Here is a 21,300-nt window from a genome sequence, read left to right on the forward strand (position 1 = left end):
TGAGCGTCGGGAGGAGGGGAGCATGGCCGGTACCTTCTGTGTCGTCGTTGCACATCGCCGATCACCAGAATCGCCGACGTTCGCACTTTTGTAGAGTTGTAGCCGTCTGCTTCATAACCGGCTTATATATATATACGGTCATTATCCAGAGTGAAGCTTCACTCTGAAATTACATAGTGAAGTTCCAGTTTTGACACATTTTTCGGTCAAATGTTTTCACCATAAGCAATTCAATATTTAGGTATGCTATTCAAGATCATCTCTACAAAATTTCATCCAATTTGACAATGATTTGAGCTTTCAAAATTGAGAATTACACGAACGGTTCACGTTGAACAGTTTTAATTCATTCATTGATTTAATCTAATGTCAATACCTTAGCGATGTCTGAATTGAATGAAATTTTGTAGAGATGATTTTGAATAGCATACTTAAATATTGAATCGTTTTTGGTGAAAACATTTAACCGAAAAGTGTGCCAAAATTAGAACTTCATTATGTAATTTCAGAGTGAAACTTTACTCTAGATAGAGACTATATATATATATAACTAGTTGACTATTTAATTATGCACGTTTAAGCATGAAATTAATCATAATTGTAATTGATGCAAACCCTAGAACTAGCACGACGTAGTGTCAACTTTTTTGAAGTTAATTAGTTATCTGTAACAACTTTCTTGTTGGAGAAGTTTCGCGAAGAGACATCGAACTACAACGGCGTCCTCTTATCATATGGATGTCTCTTTGTGTTCTTCAATGGACAATTACTTGACTAAGAAACAATCTTCCATCGTGTTATTACCGAGTAGTAAGATGGTTTTGTTCAACAAAAAAGTAGTAAGATGGCTATTGATATAAGAACTAGAAGTCACCATGACATCTTTGGCGTGATATATGTGTGTCATATCCTATTAAAGTATTAAACAACTCACCTATAATCAATCAATCAATCAATTAGACTTGGAAATCTAATTCAAGTGGCTCCTTCAAGGTGTTTAATTAGGTGATGTACATTGTTAATTACTTGAATGGGACTACATATAACAGCTAGCGAAATTTACTTACAGTCTAATCTCAATAAATGAATATCTGATAAATTAATAATTTTATTTAAGTAATAATTTTCTCCGGTCTCAATTCAGAACCAGTGTATATTATTAGAAATCTCGCTAAATGCATAAAATAATAGTTTTTTAAAATCTCTCATCGAATATATAAAGTAATAATTAATTTAATAAAATTTTAACAATTATTTAAAATAATTAATAATTGATCAAATATATAAAAGAAATTAAATTATATCAAATTTACAAAGTGAATAAATATAGAATCCTAGCTAAAGTTAGACATAGTAGTGAGACTAAACTCTCTATAAAATAACAACAAAACTCTCTTTAAAATAATAATTTATTAATTTATTGATAAATAAATAAATTATTCATTTATCGATGATATAATAATCTCGTTAATGTAATAAATTTTTCTAGTTCCGACATTATTTATTTATAGAGATTTTACTGTACCGTGCGATTAGAGTCATTAAAGTAAATATTAGTTCCATACTTCCATTACCAAAAAGAACCTTTAATCGTCGGCTGTATATGAAAAATGTTGATTAGTAGGTAATAGATATATAATTAGATAATTCTATTTATAGGGGTCATACATATAGTCCTAGTCTTGAGCGTAGGTAACATGAAGTTTACTGGCGTTTTCATAATTGAATTGACTCTCATAATAAACAAAGGGATGGTTACATGTTTGTATTTATGTAGGGATCGAAGACTGGAGAGTCGACTCTAAAGATGGAGATATTAATTAGTTGCTATCATAGGAAGAGACTTAAGAGCCATGTGGTGCGTATTATACTGAACTAGGTCAATGCTCTCAATTTCATTTAGTGAATTAACAAATCTGCAAATTTTCAGATTTAATAGTATCTCAATTTGATAACATCGATTACCTCAGCAATTGGAGACCTTACTTGTCTTATGTGATTTTCAATTCATCATTATTGTGTGGCATCTATAATCTATGACTGGAGGCTAGTCCAGGCTTTGCGTACTATCTCTGTGTTGTGTATTCTGAGATCTATGATCACGATGAATTGTTGACAGTACTAACAAGTCTACGGATACTAAGCAACTCTATAAACATTCGTAGAAGAAAAGTGTTGCTACCTTTGTGCGTGATCATTATTCTTTATTAATCTTTTTGTAACGTTTCTACTGGAACGACAAAAGAAAGCAAATGAGTAGCAAACAATTTGGGCATTTGATTGTCGTTTATTCATTCCCATCATGATTTACACATCTTTATCTACATAGCCTTAATAAATTGGAGAGTGGCAAACCATAGAATGCAAATGAGCGTACATTACCCGAAAAGGGTTTACAATACTTTTCTTCTTTCATTCAAAATTTCAACGGATGCAAATGGCCTCATGGGTTATGCAAGTCCACTCGAAAACTATTCTTTGAGCCTGATAAGCATGGCTCGAAGGTTGAGGATTAGCGCGCTAGGAGTTAGGAACTTAGGACTAATTGCAATTAACGTCAAGGCCCAATTTGATCATGCATTATTATAAACTTATAAGCCAATTAGGCAGATATAGATGCCCAAGAGTTTTTATACCTCCCTAATACTATCCTGGATTGGTGGAGGTGAGCTTAGTTAAGGTGCAATTTGGAGGTCGAAGAATAATATGCTCAAAGTCTGTAGTGCTTGAAACTTCGCGACAGTGCAGAAGGAAAGAACCGATCGAGTCATTTATTATCGTTTCAAATGTTGCTGCAATTTGTACTTGTTCTATGACTTCTATCAGTCTATCACCTTCATCCCTCCTCCAATTTGCAAGTCTCAAACTCATAATCAAGATCTCTCTTGAAACTTCAATTAATAAAGGGAATCAAGGGGCCAAAGAGTGACCATCCAACTTTTTTGTTTAATCATCGAGACATCACATTTACTAATATAAGAAATGAATGTTACACTACCAACATAACCCACCGGAAGATCCTGATTGCGTCAATAAGGAGCCATGAAAGGTAAATCGAAGTAAAACCTAACTTCACCTAAAGTAATACAACCTTAGGAAAATACAATCCAAGAGAACCAAATAACGTTATCAAGGTAGACCCCAAAGCTACATCAAAACTCTACCTCAATTTATTATAAAGGAAAAATTGGACTAAACTACTCAAGCCTGAAAGCCCAAGCTCAAACATAACCCAAGTCTAGACTCAGGCCCAAGCCCAAAAGCCCAAACCTGAATCCTAATCATGGACATCTTCACCATCTCCAAAGGCCGGACTTGATCCCACCACAACATCTCCATCATCTGACAAGGTGATCAAACCCTAGGTAAGCAAAGCCTACCACAACCTTTTAGATCCGATCTAGAAATCCTCATAAATAACTCTCTTCCGCCGGTGGAATTCCAAAGATCTGACGAAGGACACACCACCAAATGTCGCAAGACGACCTCAAAACCTCATTGACAAAAGCTTCAAGTTCGTCTTCTCCAATCCACCATAGGAGGGAGAAGCAAAATCCCACCCCCTTCTCATTTCTGTGCGGAAACACCTTGTCGAAAAATGAGATCAAAGATCACCGCCGCCCAGCCACAAAATCTAGTTTGGTTTCCGCTCCCAAAAATACAAAACTCTCTAAACTGCTAGGTTAAACTGCAAACTGAGAAAATTAGTGACCATCCAACTTAGAGAAACATATATCGAGTGTATTTCTTGATCCCTCTAGAGGAATATATATATATATATATATATATATAAATTAAACATGATTAAGCAAAAGCTTAATATACATGTTGAATGATTTGAATCTTCATGATATGTTTCCTTCTTGGGTCCAGATTGCCAAGGCAAAAGCTATTATACTCAGCCGGTAGCCTGGCAATCGATTTATTTAAGCTAGAGGTCATCATCATCATTGTTACTTTATCTCCTTACTCGTAGTGGAAACCTTAGCTCGGTAACCTAGCTAGCTCATTTCTTTCTACTTGTCAAAATATAATCAGCAGATATATATATATATATAATTGAAGGTGGATACCGGATACTTTCTAGTCATTGCATTACGTACTTTGCTGTGAATCTGTAGCTTCGAACTAGGTTTCCATATTTGGCTAGCCAAGTTATTACTAGCTTTCCTTGGTGTCATACTAGGTTTCCATATCTGGCAAACACAGGTCTATCCCGTGGAGGGTTCACCTGAACCTACCTGGCATAACCACTACTATATATTAGTCAATTTGAGTTTCACAAACATTTCTCCGTTGACGTCATAATAGTGATTGTAGACAAAGAAAACTGAGATTTTCTATCCAAGAACAAAGAGGAGAGAATTGAAGGAGAGGATAGGTAATTGTTTTCTCTGATTACAAAGAGGAGAATACTGTAGATGGGGATTCCTTGATCGGAGTTAAAGAGAAAGCTAGAGTTGAATACAATTAGAACCGGAATCAAAGAAAGAAGAACAAATTCTAAATCCAGTTCTATTCAATTATACTTCTTTCTCTTATGGGTCTCCTAAAACCCTGTAATCTAATTATCAAAAATCCAAAATCGTACTATCATGGTGAGACAATCAATGAACGGAGGAGGAGAAGACCGAAGATGGCTATGGCTATACCGACGCATCGGTATCTATGTTTTTGAGAGACCACCTTCATGGAATGAATGAAGATCGATGACTCTATTTTGGTGGTGGCATGCAATCATTTTGGGTGTTCAGTTAGTTGGTTGAAATTTGTAGTGAAAGGGTTATGTTAGTGCACGTGGTACACGATCGGTTAACAATAAAAAAGTTGAGGGAAGAAAATCCGGGTTTATTTCTATACGTTTTCGGGTAAAGCTATACCTGGTTGGCCCCTCCGCATTGAACTACCCTAATCATCCCTCCAAGTCTTCCAGAATGGGTGCGGTTATTGTCACTCCACATTCTACTTTGTTTATCCCATAAAATATTGAATTATTAAAATATCAAAATAACATGATGTAAAATTACCCTATAGGACAATAAGTTGTTAAAAATTACAATTAATTTCCTTACACTATCTTTTATTTTGTATAAGATACACTTAAACATAAAGATTAAATTATATTAGATTTCCTTTTAGCCGTTATAACTTCCCTATTCACGATTCATTAATCTTCTACCATTCTCATTCTTTATAATAATAATAATAATAATAATAATAAATCTTCTACCAGTATCACTAATACGTCTAATTAGCATGTCTAACGTTAGGTTCAACTTATACATGTGTGATGTATCACACGTCTCTTTTTTGTTTTGAGATCTGTTTTGGAGCCTTAAATCATTTTGTTGTTCTATGGTTTAATTGAATAATTAACCGACAATGAATGGGTACTTTAATTTAACACAATTTAGTTAGATTCATTCGTCTGGTATAAAACACGAAGATTGAAGTCAATAGCTCATGATTTTTTCTTAGGAGTTGTATTGTATATAGATTTGTGTTTACTTATTTTAATTGACAGACTTTTTGAAAATCCAAAGACTCTTTAAAAAGTACACCGACTTTCATAGAATTGTTAAAATCACTAATTTCAACCACAGACTTTTGACTGATTTCTACATACTTCTATTGTTTCATAAAATTCACATAATTCATATTGATCGACTTCTATAGATTTCTCAATATTCATAATGTATGTGAATATCATGTCTCTCAACTATAAGCTCATAGTTCCGTAATAATTTGTTTCACTCACATCTGCGCCTTAAGCATCTAGGTTGGCCTTATAGGTTCTCTGATGCCTCGTTGATGTTATTGGACGAGGATTTAATGCATGATAAGAAAAATTTTGTGTTCTAAGCAAATTTTTGGTTGTATAACTTGTATCTATTAAAAGACATTAGAAAATCTCGATTATTTATAAGAACATAAAATAAACCCTTTAAATTTAATATATCGACCAATAAGTACCAAAGAAATTGAAGTAAATAAATTGTTCGATAAGTTTTAAGCTAAAAAAGTATATGTTCATGAAACATTGATATGATTATTATTTTCCTTTTTTCTTATGTATTTCTTTCATTGTCATTGTTTTTATTATTAGCATTGGGTATGTGTCCAGATATGAAAATGCGATTTTAATAAGGATAAAGATACAAGATAAGAACATAACATAAAGAAGAATTAAACAATTATGAGATCATAGGTTGAATAAACATGTTGGGTTGTAGGAAAAAGAATTAGTACAGAAAAGACAAAAAGAAAATAAAGAAAAATGGTGAAGAAAAAAATACAATGAGAAAGTCCATGAAAATCTTTGGTCTAGAGGCTAGACAATTTTTGGATTGTGATGTGTATAATTAACACTACAAAGTCCATGAGATTATAATTCCATAAGTATCAATGATATTTTGAATACCCAAAGACTTCTATTAATTTTAAAAGTCCTGATTGAATACTCTCAGACTTTCATGGATTCTATAATGACTTTTTAAAATTCTAATTGAATACACCTAGACTTGTATGGATAATTAAAAATTTGTATTGAATACACTTAGAGTTTTGAATTCCATAAATTTATTTAAATCTCTCACTAAATCCATATATAATACACCCCCTTAGTAGCGATTATTAAAATAAGTATGGAATTAAAAAAAGTGACAAATGAGTGAACAAAATAAGTTTAAAGTAAAAAAAAATTATGTAGTGTGAACAAAGTTTTATTGAAAAAAAAAGTAATTTAAGTATTGAAATGGGGTACAAAAAGTAAATCTGAAAGAAAAATAATAATATTGGAGTATAAAGAGAATGTGAGTGAGTAAAATAGACTGTGGGGTGACAATAACCACGAACCTGCCACAGCCATCACATCAGGCTCCGGCTCGTCTCTGAAGACATAGACATCCTAGATACTCAAATCTCTTATCTTCTCCTATGGCCATTACGACAAACCATTCCCGTCAGATCACCACCACCCTTACCTCCTCGGCCGTATTCTTGTTTTGAATATGACGACTGCGACGACCCCACAACCAACCTAGAAAGACAAGGACATTTCTCCTTTCCTTTAGTCTATTCCTTGACCAATCCAACCACTCGTACCTAGGAGAAAACAAACGATCTGGCACGTCGTCGTTTTGTACCCAGAAACCAAACCCACCTCTCCAAGCCCGCACCATATTTTTTTTGGGAAAATTCAACAAATTGTACCAAGTTATTGGTCATTCTAACTTATAGTATCTCACATTTGAAAATTATCACATTAATACCTCAAATTTCTATTTTAGCATAATTTTAATTCATTCCATCAATTAACACCGTTTGTGATTTTGTTCCCGCCAATTTTTAAGGGCATCGTGACTTCATTATTTTTCGATTTTATTTTTCATTTTTCTCCAATTTCAACTTCTATTTAAAAAAACTAAGTTAATTATTTTACATCATTTCATTATAAAATTAATAAGCATTCTTCATTTACCACAATTATTACAAACAAGCTAAAGTTCACAATTATAAAATAAACCAGTATATATTTCATTTTGTATATGTTCATCAACCAACAACCATATTGTTATAATAATATGCTCAAAAAATGTTCTAGATATCGGGATATATCTTTGATTTTTACAAAACGATACGATAAATCAATTATATCGGTCAACCCGATAAATCAAGTCAAATAACGATATATCGGTGTTTTTTTTAATTTTTTTAAAACTATGTCGTTTTGAAAAAATACATTAAAAAAAAGTTTGACCGATGGTGACCTATAGCTCTATCAATAATGATAGAGTACACGATGATATTATAAATATGGAGAAAAATCTGGATATAAAATATTTTGATTGGAGAAGGGACGGAGAAGGGCAATCACTCAATTTAAAACCAACATAGTCGTCGATAACATTCGATTACGAGAGAGTTCACCTCAATTTATCATTTAGGCACTTATTTTTATTAATTAAAATTATTTATGTAATTTAATTATCAAAATAATCAAATATATTTCTTTTATGAAATTTATTGGGTACATTTTGATCTATAAGTTTTAATTTCTCAAATTTATTTAGTATATTTTGAAATATATGTTAAAATATATATTAAATTTAATTAAAAATAACAAAAATGATAAATCTGATACAATCTGATATATCTCGATATATCCTCATTATATCTTTATTTTACAAAACGGATACGATATCGTTGACCACTATTTAGATCATTGATCATAGACATTTAAATGTTTCAACAGCAAAAGAAAATGATTATATAATAATTGGTTGATTTGAATAGTATAAAATGTTGTCTATAAACTAAGTAAAACCAGTGGAAAATAAAATGACGAAAATATCTTTAAAAATTAGTAGCAAATAAAGCCATTAACACTGCTAATTGACGGAAATAATTAAAATTAATCTGAAATAGAAACTTGAGATATCGTACTAAAAGTTAACCTATAGTTAAGTTACTATTTGTTAAATTTACCCTGTTCTTTTTTCCTTCTTATTTGTTCAAAAAAGATATAAAGGGAAAGAGGCAGGTAATGATAATAAGTGCAACTTTCATTTCCAGGGACTATTTGTTAAATTTACCCTGTTTTTTTTTTCCTTCTTATTTGTTCAAAAAAGAAATAAAGGGAAAGAGGCAGGTAATGATAATAAGTGCAACTTTCATTTCCAGGGACCTGCTTAGGAATCACAGTACTTCCCTTCATTTAGTTGTTTTTCCCTTTCTGAGTATGTACATGAATTTAAAAAGCAGACTTTTGAGTGTGCTTCATGTCCAACCAACACCAGAAAAGAAACAGAAAAAACAAGCATAAATTCTACGACTGTGGCTACTGCTGATGCACAGAATTTATGCAACATGGTTTAGGGGGAATTGGAATGTCTGTGATATAGATGGATGGATACGAGCAGGAGATTGAATGGTGAGACACTAGTGTACTCTTACGGTATGAAGTTGATAGCTATGGAAGGAGAAAATATCATCATTTCTCCTGTATTTTTGGTCCTCTGTACAGCTCCCCAACTACAGCTAGCTCGTCTGGTTTCTCAATCTCTTGAAGCCATGCGTAACCTTCCTTCTCCTCTTCAGGGATCGATACGCCATCAACTGAAAATTAACAAAACACAAGCATATGTTACCAAGGTTTTCACTTGAGCCAAAGAGGAGATTGATCATTGCAATGAAATTTGGTACCTGTGAACTGAGAAAATGGGAAATCGAGGTAGTATTGGCAGTGGCGACCATCGGGATCAGAATATGGAGGGCCAAGCACATCAAGCACCGCACATGCCGTCAATGCAGTGAAGCAATGCAGGTTGCCTCCATCAGTAGGATAGAGAATTGAAGTGTTGCAAGGAGCAGTATAGTCAGCATCAACCTTCACTTTTGCCAAGCGGGTGGCAGGAGGTAGAACTGCATTAATTGCAAAAATGAAACCACACAACAAATGTTGGTCATTTTAGATTTCTTCTATAACTATAAAGATGTTAACCGCACAATTTAGCGGCCCTCATTACTTGACTGTACAATTAAAAAGATTTTAGCGCTCAAGAGTCAACAAGCAAGCACTCTTTAGTCTTTACCCAACAGATAAAGGTTTAAAAAATTAAGGCGGGCTTTTTATAAGGATTCATATATATAATAAGTCACATAATAAGTCACAGGAAGTCACTTGATCAAGCCAAAAAGCTCACCAGAAGCAAAATAGTTTTCTGAAATGCCAGGTTTTTGTATAATCAATTACTTAACACTATTTTCTTAATTTCTCAAACCATGAAAATGTCTTGTGCATGACTCCATCCATAAAGTCTTGGTTCAATAAAAAAAATGCAGCTTTTAAATTTTTTATCTTCCCATAGCTTTCCAGATTTCCTATTTGGAGATGGTATGTTGGTCATCATGCCAGGTATTTGACCATCTGACGTGCCCAAACTGAGGTGGTTGTTTTTGAGATTTTCTAGTATACTCAAGACTCCTTGCATATATATAGCACGCTGTCCTGATTCTGGTTCGTGCAGCAAATAATTATCAACAACACAAACTAAATCAACCTGAGCAATTCAGCATAATGCTTCTGAAGGAAGAGCATACCTTCAGAAGGAATCGGATTCTCAGTTGCCGGTTGCTGATTCTCAATTGTTGATGTTTTCTCAGGGGCATCCACCCAGTCATATGACTTGATGTGCATTGTCCCGAAAAGAAGCTTACTGAAAACCGTCATTCCTGGGTGATTGTGCAATGGAATTACACCCGAAGGCGGCAAACAAAATATCCCCATCTGCATATAGTTGGTTTAAGATGAGAACATACGCGATGGTTGATTAAATTTGCACGTTACCACGAAGAATCTCAGTCTCACTTACTGAAAATTTATCACACTCAAACAGATGCAAATATGTTATTGGCGGTGACCGCCTAGCTGTTGTAAGTCGAAAGTATGGCATTTCAGGAGTTAGACCAACATTGACAGGTCTCATAGCATCTGCATTGAAACAAACGATGACTATTAACGACATTGCGCATATAATAACGAGTGTGCCACATTTCAATTTAGGCAACAAATTGAAAACATAATACAATGGCCCAGCAATCTCATGGTGCTATGAATGCCAAGTGTCTTCTTAGATTGAAAGCAAACAACAGTTGATCACACCAAATTCAAATTCCACCATTTTACAGCCCAGAATCCAGCTCTATAGAAATGAAACCATGCAATACATACGTCCTCTCACACACATTTTATTTATTCTTATTAATGCCGAAATGCTAGCCCCAACTCCAAGAAGATATGTATCATTATCCCAGGACAGGGGTACCTTTTTTTTGTAAAAAAAAAATCAAATAACTGATCAAAAATTAAAAAAACTACAATGCAATGCCAAATTCATACAAATAATTGTATAAAAAGCAATCGAAAGATCTCAAACCGAGGATAGCAAACCACATTTAAATGACTGACGGAGTATTGAGATAATCTAAACATAGTGCATTGTCCAAAAACGAAGAATAATTCCCATTTTGACGGAGTAAGTAAGTTGTGATCAGAAAACGGCTTCAATTCATTTCTGACTACCATATTCCAACACAAAAGTCTCTCAGATCAGTGAATTGGTGCGATATATTTGAATACGTACCCAAAACAGAGCATAACTTTTGGATATCTTCGGAGGAGGGAACAACCCCGGCCCCGCACAAGGAAAACACAACCTTGCACGTCTCGTAAAGTTTCTGCACCGGCGACATCTTCCGATGACGTCGCCGGCACTTCCTGGGCTTGCTGATCGAATTCGTCTCCTCCGGCGACGGATGAAGCGCCTTATTCTCTTTGCGATTAGGCAACGTCCTCTCAACCCCCATTCACACTCCAAAACCGCTAAAAAATTCAGTCCAAGCTCCAACCCGCCCTTCAAAACAGCTCGATCAAAAAAAACATACGAGCGATCTGGGTGTTATAGAAACCGCAGCAAAATGCGAAATTCCAATCCGGGTAATGGGCCAGAAAACGAGGAATGAAAGAGAGGAGTAGTAGGTGGAACAGGGGAGAAGGGTACGGTTTTGGGGGGAGAAGGGTAGTTTGTACAGGTTGAGAGAGGTGAAAAGGATGTAGAGAGAATTGGGCAGGTGTGGTTTGATGGAGGGGGGTGGGGAGGATTTGATGGGTATAAAAAGGGTCAAGGGAAATGGAGGAGCTAGGGTTGGCTGAAAGAGAAAGACAGTTGGTTTTGGCGTGAGAGAGTGAAAACCAGGGGCCATGCTCGCCTTTCCAGTGGGCTGGTTCCAAAACTATCCAGTTATCCACTCCCCCCTGCTCTCTCTCTCTCTCTTCTATGTTTGCCCCTCCTTTCAGCTATTTTCACAAATGTCACACTTAGTTTTTTTTTTTCTGAAAATCCAAAATAGAAAATTAGCTCCTACCATAGTAATCAACTTGGAATTTGCTAGGTCTAATTACCATTTGATGTGAAGAATGAGAAGACAATTTGATATGGAAGTGCATAATTTATCTGCTTAAGAAGTGTGAAGAAGACCTAAACCATATTCGGTGCATTGGTTATTTACGTTAGGTCACTGAGTTTTAGAAGATTATTTGTTTTTTCATCAATTCGTTTAATTGTCTTTATCATAATTGTGTAACGTGTGTTTAGAGGTCAACTATGCGTAGTAAATTCGTTCAATTTAGTTTTTCTGTTGTAATATGCGCAACTACAAATTTTATGAATATAAAACCGTGTAATCATATATTAACTGTGTTACAATCAGTAACGGTTATCTAAGATTATCAGTATTATAGATTCTCTAAGAAAACGGTGTGTCGAAACACTTAACAATCGTTACGTTTTATGACAAATAAATTCTAGCGTGTTTTTTCATTTATGATGATCAATAGTTTAAAACAGTGTTTAACGTGTCCAATTACAATGTTACTATTACAGTGTCCAATAAAGTCAAATAATCATATACTTCATGTTAACTATATTGGAATCATGTACATGTCATCTGAGATTACCTCAGTAAGTTTTCAGTGGAAAAAACAGTATGCGGAAAACACTTACAACTACATGTGATTATGAATCACATATTGTTTTTTCTTACTGTAATATTCTTGATCTTCTCATATAATATCAGAGTCCAATTACAATGTTACTATTACATTTCTGATGAGTCGCACGTGTTATATCCAATGCAATCTAAGTGAGTGAAAGATCGAGCATATTACCCTATAGTTGAATGACACAAAGCGAAATATTTTACAAAATTGTAATCTCATTTCGTTTGTTATTAAATCAATCACCTATATTCTATATCAAACAAACTTAATTAACAAGTAGGTCATTGTAGTAATTTGACGAGTGAAGCACACTCATTTTCTTAATTAACAACTTAATTTCATCCAACTATTTTACAAATGTAACTCCATCTCAAAAAGAAAAAAGTTAAACCCATTAGAACATGCGTTTTCTAAAGAAAAATAAAGTTGTTCATTATCTAGAGAAGCCTAGAAAATCCAAATGCATATGTGGGTGTTCAATACAAATCACACTAGCTCTAGTCCTAATCAAAAGTGAGTTTCAATGTTTCATACTTATAGCAATCTGAAGATATAATTAAAGGAAGAAACAAAGAAAACAAACAAAAACAGAAGCTAATTAGTAACAAGCAGTACCAACCTCGTGAGGTTCTTCGGATTTTAGCGATAGTAGCCTCGTGTAGTTAACCATCTGATTTGGCATTTTATTAGTGTTTTCTTAATTGTAACTCCCCTGCTGATTTAAGCTATCTTCCAATACTGCATGCATATCATGCATTTCACTTAACAAAACGCTTAATAAAGTGAGCTGGACACTGATTAAGAGATTCATCGTTATATATAGAACTAGCTTAATTATATTACCATTAATTAGCATATATATATATATATATATAAATTACATGTTAGAAATATACATTTCCCTCGTAGAATTAGCCATCGACTTTATTCATAAAAACGATTTCGTCTACACTGTTTCTTTGGATATAATTGGTGGTTTTGGGTTTTGATTGCTGGTATTCAACTATTGTCACATTTTTTTTGGTTTTGAAAAACAAGCTAGTCCATTAACTCCATTTGTTCGGTTGTTCCTTAAATTTGACATAGAATTGAAGGTATCTTGAAGTTACTCGTTTACATTCTAAATGCAACCGTTTTTCTCCCCACCTGATAATAGTAGACATTGACCATTGCAGGCTATATATCGGAAGCTCGACGGGCAAATAGACAAGAGTTAGTAGCAGAAGGTTGGGCACATTTACAAAATGATGAGGGATGACTAAAGAAATGTATATGTTCTATCAACTTTTTCATTTAATATAAAAAGTGATTATTATATGTACCAGCCACACCATGTGACACTATCATGTGGTGTACTCAGCTAATCATATTATGCTATAGTATAAAGTAATTATCATGTGTACCGGTCACACCACGTGACACATGTCATATAGTGTACTCAACCAATCATATTACGATATAGTATAATTTCTTTAGAACTAGATGAGCCAAGAGAAATTATTATATATATCTGCCACATATCCCACGTGGCGTACACTCTTAATGTTATTAGTCCATTTTTATTGTAATTATTTATGATTGGTTCTTATATGTAAATAAATTTTTGTCATTTTTACCGCGTGCATGTTAATTATACTATATAGACATTATTATATATATCCGCCACATATCCCACGTGATGTACACCCTTAATTTTATTGGTCTATTTTTTACTGTAATTATTTCTGATTGGTTTTTATATGTAAATAAATTTTTGTCATTTTCACCGTGTGCATATTAATTATATTATAGCGTAATATGATTAACTGAGTACACCACATGACAGTGTCACGTGGTGTGGTGGGTACACAAAATAATTACTCATGAGCCAATATTGTTTAGCATGTACGATAACTAGCAAATGTGACACAATGATTACGTAAAATCCATGGTGACTGCCTCGACTTATCATATAGGTTGAAGAATTATATCGATGCACATACTTAGTTTTTGACTTATTTCGAAACCGTTCCGGAGTATTCATTCCCTTCAAAATCAATTTGTCACCCCTCAAATAAACTAGGGCGACACCTATATACAGTATCTTTTTTGTATCAAGAGAAAATAAAATATGAGAGAAAACGAATATAAAGATTATTGTGTCGTTATATATATATATATATATATATATATAGACACACGGGGATATGTTTTCTTGTTAGACTCATGATTTGTATACCACTCACGCAGCTGGCTTATATTGAGTTAGTCAATACTTAGACATATATTCATGATCATATGTTAAAGTATTTATATCGAGAGAAATTTTTATATATACTAGCCACATATGACACGTAGTGTACACCATTAATATTATTAGTGTATTTTTTACTGTAATTATTTTTTATTAGTTCTTATATGTAAATAATTTTTTGTCATTTTTACCGCGTGCATGTTAATATACCATAACGTAATATAATTAATTATATACATCAAATGACAGTATCACGTTGTGTGACGAGTACACAAAATAATTATTCTCTGATCGGTTATGTATATTTTCAATTCTCAATAATTTCGTCCGAGGTGCTATCATATCGCCTGCACATGGCGGAAGAGGTCTGGCACACAAAGTCCACGTGAAAACCTCGTACCTCACGTGGCCAAGAATTTATGTAACTTTGACGTGGCCAAATACCACATGCCAAAAGACTACGGGAAATAACTAAGCAAAATATTAGTCATATGCTATATGCATCGTAATTGGTTGAGATTATATAGTCGAATCCCTTTTGATAGTTGTGCTTGTTACATAAAGTATGTGATTTGTTTCCACGGATTCGATCCCATTCGATTAGTACCACGATGGGTTGCATGTTATTATAATGCTATTAGATCATTGTTGGAGATCGGTAATTGATGGCTTTGATTCCATCTTAAGCAATAAGAATGGCATAGGAAGAAGTCCTCTTCTAAAGTATAAACTCAAGAGTTGTGTCGACCATCCACAATTTGACTTCGTTATGAAAATGGAGGAATAAATTAAAGATGATGCTCAACATGTGCCTTATGAGTTTTCAGAATCTTGAGATGATAAAGATGGGTTTTGGGGTACTTGATTCTTTTCCTTTGCTAAATTTCTAATAGATAACATAATCACGTATTAAGCTATTAAATTAATTCAAAAAGTAATTTATAACTCAATCTCAAATGAAAAGTATAGTAGTTTCCTTGGAAAACTCGGTTCTTAATCGTCGATTATCTTGTAAAAAGAAGAACATAGACTAGGTCTTATATCAACTCCATTAAATTTAGTGAAACTGCGTGTGCGATATATAAATAATTTGTATACCCGTATTATTTTCACTCTAAATAATTGGGCTCAACAGTTTGGTGACTTTGGTCCATAGAGGAACCCAAGTACATCACCCGCCACGGGCCACCCGCCAATCCAACAAAGCCATCTCTCGGGTCAGAAAACCAAGGGCACAAAAGTAATTTAGGAGGGGTCTAAAACCAGATTCAGGATTTGGTACCAATATTTCGAGCTCTCATCACCACCCAGGCTTTTGATCTCCTCTCTCTCTCTCTCCTCTCTCTTCTTAAACCTGCAATTCAGCTCCGTCTGGATCGTTAGGGTTTTCAAATTTTCTCTCTCATCGATTTCTTCAAGGGGAAGGTTTCCGGCTACTCTGATTGTCCCCTCTTTCCTCGGCGATTCCATTTCAGATCGGCGGGTGGAATTTTCCGATCGGGAAAGCGAAAATGTACGGCTTCGAAGCGATGACCTTCAACATCCACGGCGGCTACTTGGAGGCCATCGTCCGGGGACACCGCGCCGGTCTTCTCACCGCCGCGGATTACAACAACCTCTGCCAGTGCGAGACCCTCGACGACATTAAGATGCACCTCTCCGCCACCGAGTACGGGCCCTACCTCCAAAACGGTGCGTTTTGATTTGTTTCGTAGGTGAATTGGAGACTGTATTGCAGATTAGGTTTTGATTAGGTGTAATTTTGTACTAAAAATGCTGCCGATTTGATTTGTAGTTTTCGTTTCAGTAATGTAATGATTTGGCTTCGGTTCTGGTGGTGTTGATTTCCGAGTTAGTATTATATATGATGTTTTTAGTTGATCAAGTAGTGATTAATCTATGAATGCGCCGGATATTATGTTAACAGATTGCATTTGTATGTCTATAGTAGAATGAGGGATTTGGATTTCGCTGCGGAGTGTTAGTTATTATATGCAATTTGTGCTAAAAGACCTGGAGAGAGTTTGATATTCTTAGTATGGTTCGAAGTGTGAATTCGATATTTGGAAAGCAGATAGTTCTCCACTCCTGGTTTAGGCATAGAATCAGATTTATAGTGTTGCATTTTATTTTAATGTTGCAGTTGAGGGAACTTGTTGAACAATTTTAAAGAGGGTAGCTTGTGGGATTTTGAGTGTTAGAAAAAGAAGATGAGTGAACTGAGTTAACCAGAGTATGTTTCATGTATTGTATGTGATTGATCATGTATGGAGTCAGCCGTCTTGCCTTATTTGTCAACCAGAATCTCTGCACACTGTATCTCTTATATGCTTGTTCTCTATCTGTCCTCTCACTGTTTGATGTCCTTAAATGTGCTTGCTTGCAGAACCATCACCATTGCATACGACTACCATCGTGGAAAAGTGCACACTTAAGTTGGTTGATGAGTACAAGCACATGCTATGCCAAGCCACAGAGCCCTTATCCACATTTTTGGAGTATATCACGTATGTAGCTTTGTCTTTTCATGGAATGTTCTTATTTATACCATCAGAATTGGCAAGAGTTTGTAATCTGTTTTGAATTTTTTTTTTTTCATTTTATTAGAACATAAGCAATGATGTTGAACATATAAATATGATGTGTGGGGGGACTAGCATTGTGAACTGTGAAATGCCAACCTTTTGTGATCTCTATCATCATAACTATCTAAAGTTTGTTTTGTAAATGTGGATTTTAACTTTTTTTTTTGTCCAGATATGGTCATATGATAGACAATGTTGTCCTGATCGTTACTGGAACTTTGCATGAGAGAGATGTTCAGGAACTTTTGGAAAAATGCCACCCTTTGGGCATGTTTGACAGGTATCATCATTGCATTGTTATACAAATTCATTTTTCCTTAGGGGTATCTGCCCCTCTTCTACACTCACTAGAAGTACATGTAACTTAATTTTACATTCTATGGAATCTTCATCTGACTTCTGTTTTTGTCTCCTCAGCATTGCTACCCTGGCAGTTGCACAGAATATGCGGGAGCTTTACAGATTGGTGCTTGTTGACACACCTCTTGCTCCTTACTTTTCTGAGTGCATTACATCAGAGGTACAAATTAGGATGCTTGTTTTACCTATATATTCCTACCTTTTCGTTTTCTGTTCCGTTTCCCCTCTCTATTGGATCCAAAAACTACTAGATAGTAGAATTAGGAGTTGATATTTTTAGGGTCCATTGGCCTGTTGTATAGAGGTATAAAAGAATCAAGGATTTGATGTCATGACATAAGCTAAGTGTCCAGCTAGTTGTACCATTTATTTTCCAAACACTTTAATTACAATTACAAAAAGTTGAGAGTTTTGTAAGGTCTCAGGACGCAGGTTTCTGATTTAGATTGTCCTTTTGTTTTGTTCTATTGTCATTTTCAATTCAGGATCTGGATGACATGAATATTGAAATCATGAGGAATACTCTTTACAAGGCCTACCTTGAAGACTTTTACAGGTTCTGTCAGGTAATTGTTCACTGCAAAGTCAAGATTTTTATTTACCATTGGTCTGAAGTCTTTGATTTTATATAGTTTGTGTTTCTCATTAGTTTGCTTTTCATGTGTGGGACAGAAACTAGGTGGTGCCACAGCAGAGATCATGTCTGACTTACTTGCTTTTGAGGCTGACAGAAGAGCTGTCAATATTTCCATAAACAGGTATAGTTTTGCTGAGTTGATGACTGATTTTCTTGATACGTTGTTCTGGTTGCAAGATTCTTTTCATGCTCTCATTTGATTATTGCTCACTCTATGCAGCATTGGAACAGAGCTTACTCGAGATGATCGCAAGAAATTGTATTCTAGCTTTGGTTTACTGTAAGTTCACATTCTGATGTGTTGTTGATTGTGTACTATGTTTCTATACAGGATTGCTATCTGACTTCTATGTCCTGGTTTTGTTCAGCTATCCCTATGGCCATGAGGAACTTGCTATCTGTGAGGACATTGATCAGGTATGGTGTGAGCTTAAATTGGTTTTAGAATTTAGTACTTGCATAAAAAGTGCTGCAGCTCTTGGTCCATTTTGTCTGGAAGTCCTATTTTCAGCTATACCTTTTGTTCTTATGTACTTGAAGGGAAATTATAATGAAATTTAAAATGTTACAGCTTTGCATAGCTTCCTTGGATGATGTCTGTATGTAGTTGTTACTTGTTAGTGTCGAATGAATACCTTGCATCTCAAGTTACAGGGAAGCTTTTGTCTGAGCTATCAACTGATTTACTTGTAGGTTCGTGGTGTCCTGGAAAAATATCCTCCTTATCAGTCTATATTTTCAAAGCTATCCTACGGAGAGAGCCAGATGCTTGACAAGGCATTTTATGAAGAGGAGGTGAAAAGGCTTTGTTTATCATTTGAGCAACAGGTTTGTTTTTCCACTCATCTTACAGCCACATATACTTTTCAGTAGCTCATCAGATTTCAGCAAGCTCTACTTTTATCTGTACACTCTTCACTTATACCCAGTTTCTCTCTGACGGCAGTTCCATTATGGTGTTTTCTTCGCGTACATGAGGTTGAGGGAGCAGGAGATCAGAAATCTGATGTGGATATCAGAGTGTGTGGCTCAGAACCAGAAGTCCAGGGTTCATGACAGCGTGGTCTTCATATTTTAGTCGCACCTAAACTTAACCCAGAACAGTTCATTAGTGATTAATATTTTTTCGTTCAGCATAATCTTCTGTAAATCTCTTCCCTATCTACCCCCACCCCCTCATATCCTCATAATGAACTGTAGAGATGGGTGCAGTTCCATTGTTTGCATATCTTCTTCCAAATAAGTCACTTTTGAATGTATTCCAATTATTTTTCTAGTGGAAACATTGCCGGTATTGAATACTTTGAGTTGAACTGAAGTTATATATACAGTATTGTATGTTGAAATCTACGTAACCTTGGACAAATTGTTATACACGCTCTTTTTTCACTGTATTTTCACATCTAAACGAGGATTCGATCGACTTTTTAGTATTCTGATTTTTGAACGGGGCCTTCATACACTCCTAGTCTTTCTTGAAATTACTGGGAGAGGTAAAAAAGATTTCTATTCTCACTTGTTATCTCTTCTTCTTTAGAAGAGAAGAACAATTCAGATGGACTTGAGATCAGAAATCCTTGACTTTTAATCTCGTCCTTCCATTAAAATCCAACAGTCATTAATCATACACCTCAGTAGTCGTCACTTAATTATTAATCACCCAATAAAAGTCCATTCGAGGCTGACGACCGTCTATATTATTCTGTCTGCCGTTATTTCCTCGGTTCCCTTCGTCTCTTCTTCTCAGTTTTTCGTGTTCTGCAACTTTCCCTTATCTTTTCTGGATTTAACTTTCCAACCATCTTTGTTTCAAGCCAGCGATCCTTGTCGATTTTCCAGATTCTCAAGCGCTGCTGGTTTGTTATGGTTGAAGTTCCTTATGGCTTTGTGTTTTCTCATGACCCGTATGAATTTTTCTGAAACTTAAATCCTCATGTCCAAGAATTATTGAACTTATAGATCTGTCCCTATGGTTACCCAATATCGATTGCTTCGTTGGTTATGTTTTTTGATTTATATGTTGGGAAACTGCTACTTGAATACTCCATATGTATTGGCTTCAATTGCAGAAGCTTTGCGGATTTGGATCTGGGATTAAAGAAAAAACCCAATCAATGCATGAGTTTCGCACAAATGAGGGCAAAGGTCAATCATGAATCTGAGATGGGTTTTCAAGGTGCATGAATCCGAAATTTACTAGCTTTACTGTAGTTTAAGACGAGGAGTTGAGAGTTGAGAGTTGACATTTGAGAAGAGAAAAGAACAGGGGGGAGAACCGGGGAGGAGAAGAAGAAAGGGTAACCGTCGTTAGTGAATATCTAATTGATTGAGGTTGAAGTGCTGTGTTGGATGACTAATGACTGTTGGATTTTAAATGGAAGGACGAGATTAGAAGTCAATCATAAAACTAGACTAGTTGAGAAAAGAGAAGTTCTGAAAGAAAGAAAATGCTTTAACCAAAAAAAAAAATGCAGACCAAAAGTCCCTATTATATATCTCAATCGAAAAAAGTCACTAGTATATGGCTGTAGTATATGTATATCTATCGTTTACAAGGTGCCAATTAAGTCCAAGGGTAAGGTATATCTGTAAAATCTTATGATGCCCTTCATTAAGTTCATAATGGCATGCGGCTTAAGGGTCACAGTAACGTCTTGTACTTATTTTAGGTTGGGTCTATTATTTGATGTACCCAAATATATGTTAGTAGTCACCCAAATTTCATGTACTATATATAAATTTTTTATCTTAAAATTAATAGAAAATTACTTAGTGGTACTAGATCACATTTAAATTAACTAAAAACTCATTTTTCATATTTCTTATACAAATTAGAACATAAGCTCAAGCCTAAAGAATAAGTAAAACAAAACTGATTAATTAATTAATTCAAAACATTCCAAAAAAATCCATATTTTCGTGAAAA

General features: G+C 34.8%; 2 protein-coding genes across 3 annotated transcripts; one reads left to right on the plus strand and one right to left on the minus strand.

The window, feature by feature from the left end:
- Positions 1-8,651: 8,651 nt before the first annotated feature.
- Positions 8,652-11,671, minus strand: LOC126798567 (plant cysteine oxidase 2). 2 transcript variants are annotated; one of them, XM_050525574.1, is made up of 5 exons: positions 11,145-11,582; positions 10,374-10,492; positions 10,102-10,288; positions 9,205-9,432; positions 8,652-9,117 (listed from the first exon to the last, which is right to left on the minus strand). In XM_050525574.1, the coding sequence occupies exons 1-5, from the start codon at positions 11,365-11,367 to the stop codon at positions 8,993-8,995; spliced, it is 882 nt and encodes a 293-aa protein (XP_050381531.1). In that variant the 5' UTR covers positions 11,368-11,582; the 3' UTR covers positions 8,652-8,992. The 2 variants fall into 2 exon arrangements, with proteins under 2 accessions (XP_050381531.1, XP_050381532.1); XM_050525575.1 differs by lacking the exons at positions 8,652-9,117; positions 9,205-9,432 and adding an exon at positions 9,527-10,015 and having other exon boundaries at positions 11,145-11,671.
- Positions 11,672-16,093: 4,422 nt separating this feature from the next.
- Positions 16,094-19,748, plus strand: LOC126798563 (V-type proton ATPase subunit d2). Its single transcript, XM_050525571.1, has 10 exons — positions 16,094-16,484; positions 17,179-17,299; positions 17,550-17,657; positions 17,795-17,897; positions 18,223-18,303; positions 18,410-18,495; positions 18,595-18,654; positions 18,743-18,791; positions 19,068-19,202; positions 19,321-19,748. Exons 1-10 carry the CDS (start codon positions 16,304-16,306, stop codon positions 19,450-19,452), a joined length of 1,056 nt encoding a protein of 351 aa, XP_050381528.1. The 5' UTR covers positions 16,094-16,303; the 3' UTR covers positions 19,453-19,748.
- Positions 19,749-21,300: the final 1,552 nt, after the last annotated feature.

The sequence above is a fragment of the Argentina anserina genome, chromosome 6 (assembly GCF_933775445.1).
Source record: "Argentina anserina chromosome 6, drPotAnse1.1, whole genome shotgun sequence".
NCBI classification, from domain to species: Eukaryota; Viridiplantae; Streptophyta; class Magnoliopsida; order Rosales; family Rosaceae; genus Argentina; species Argentina anserina.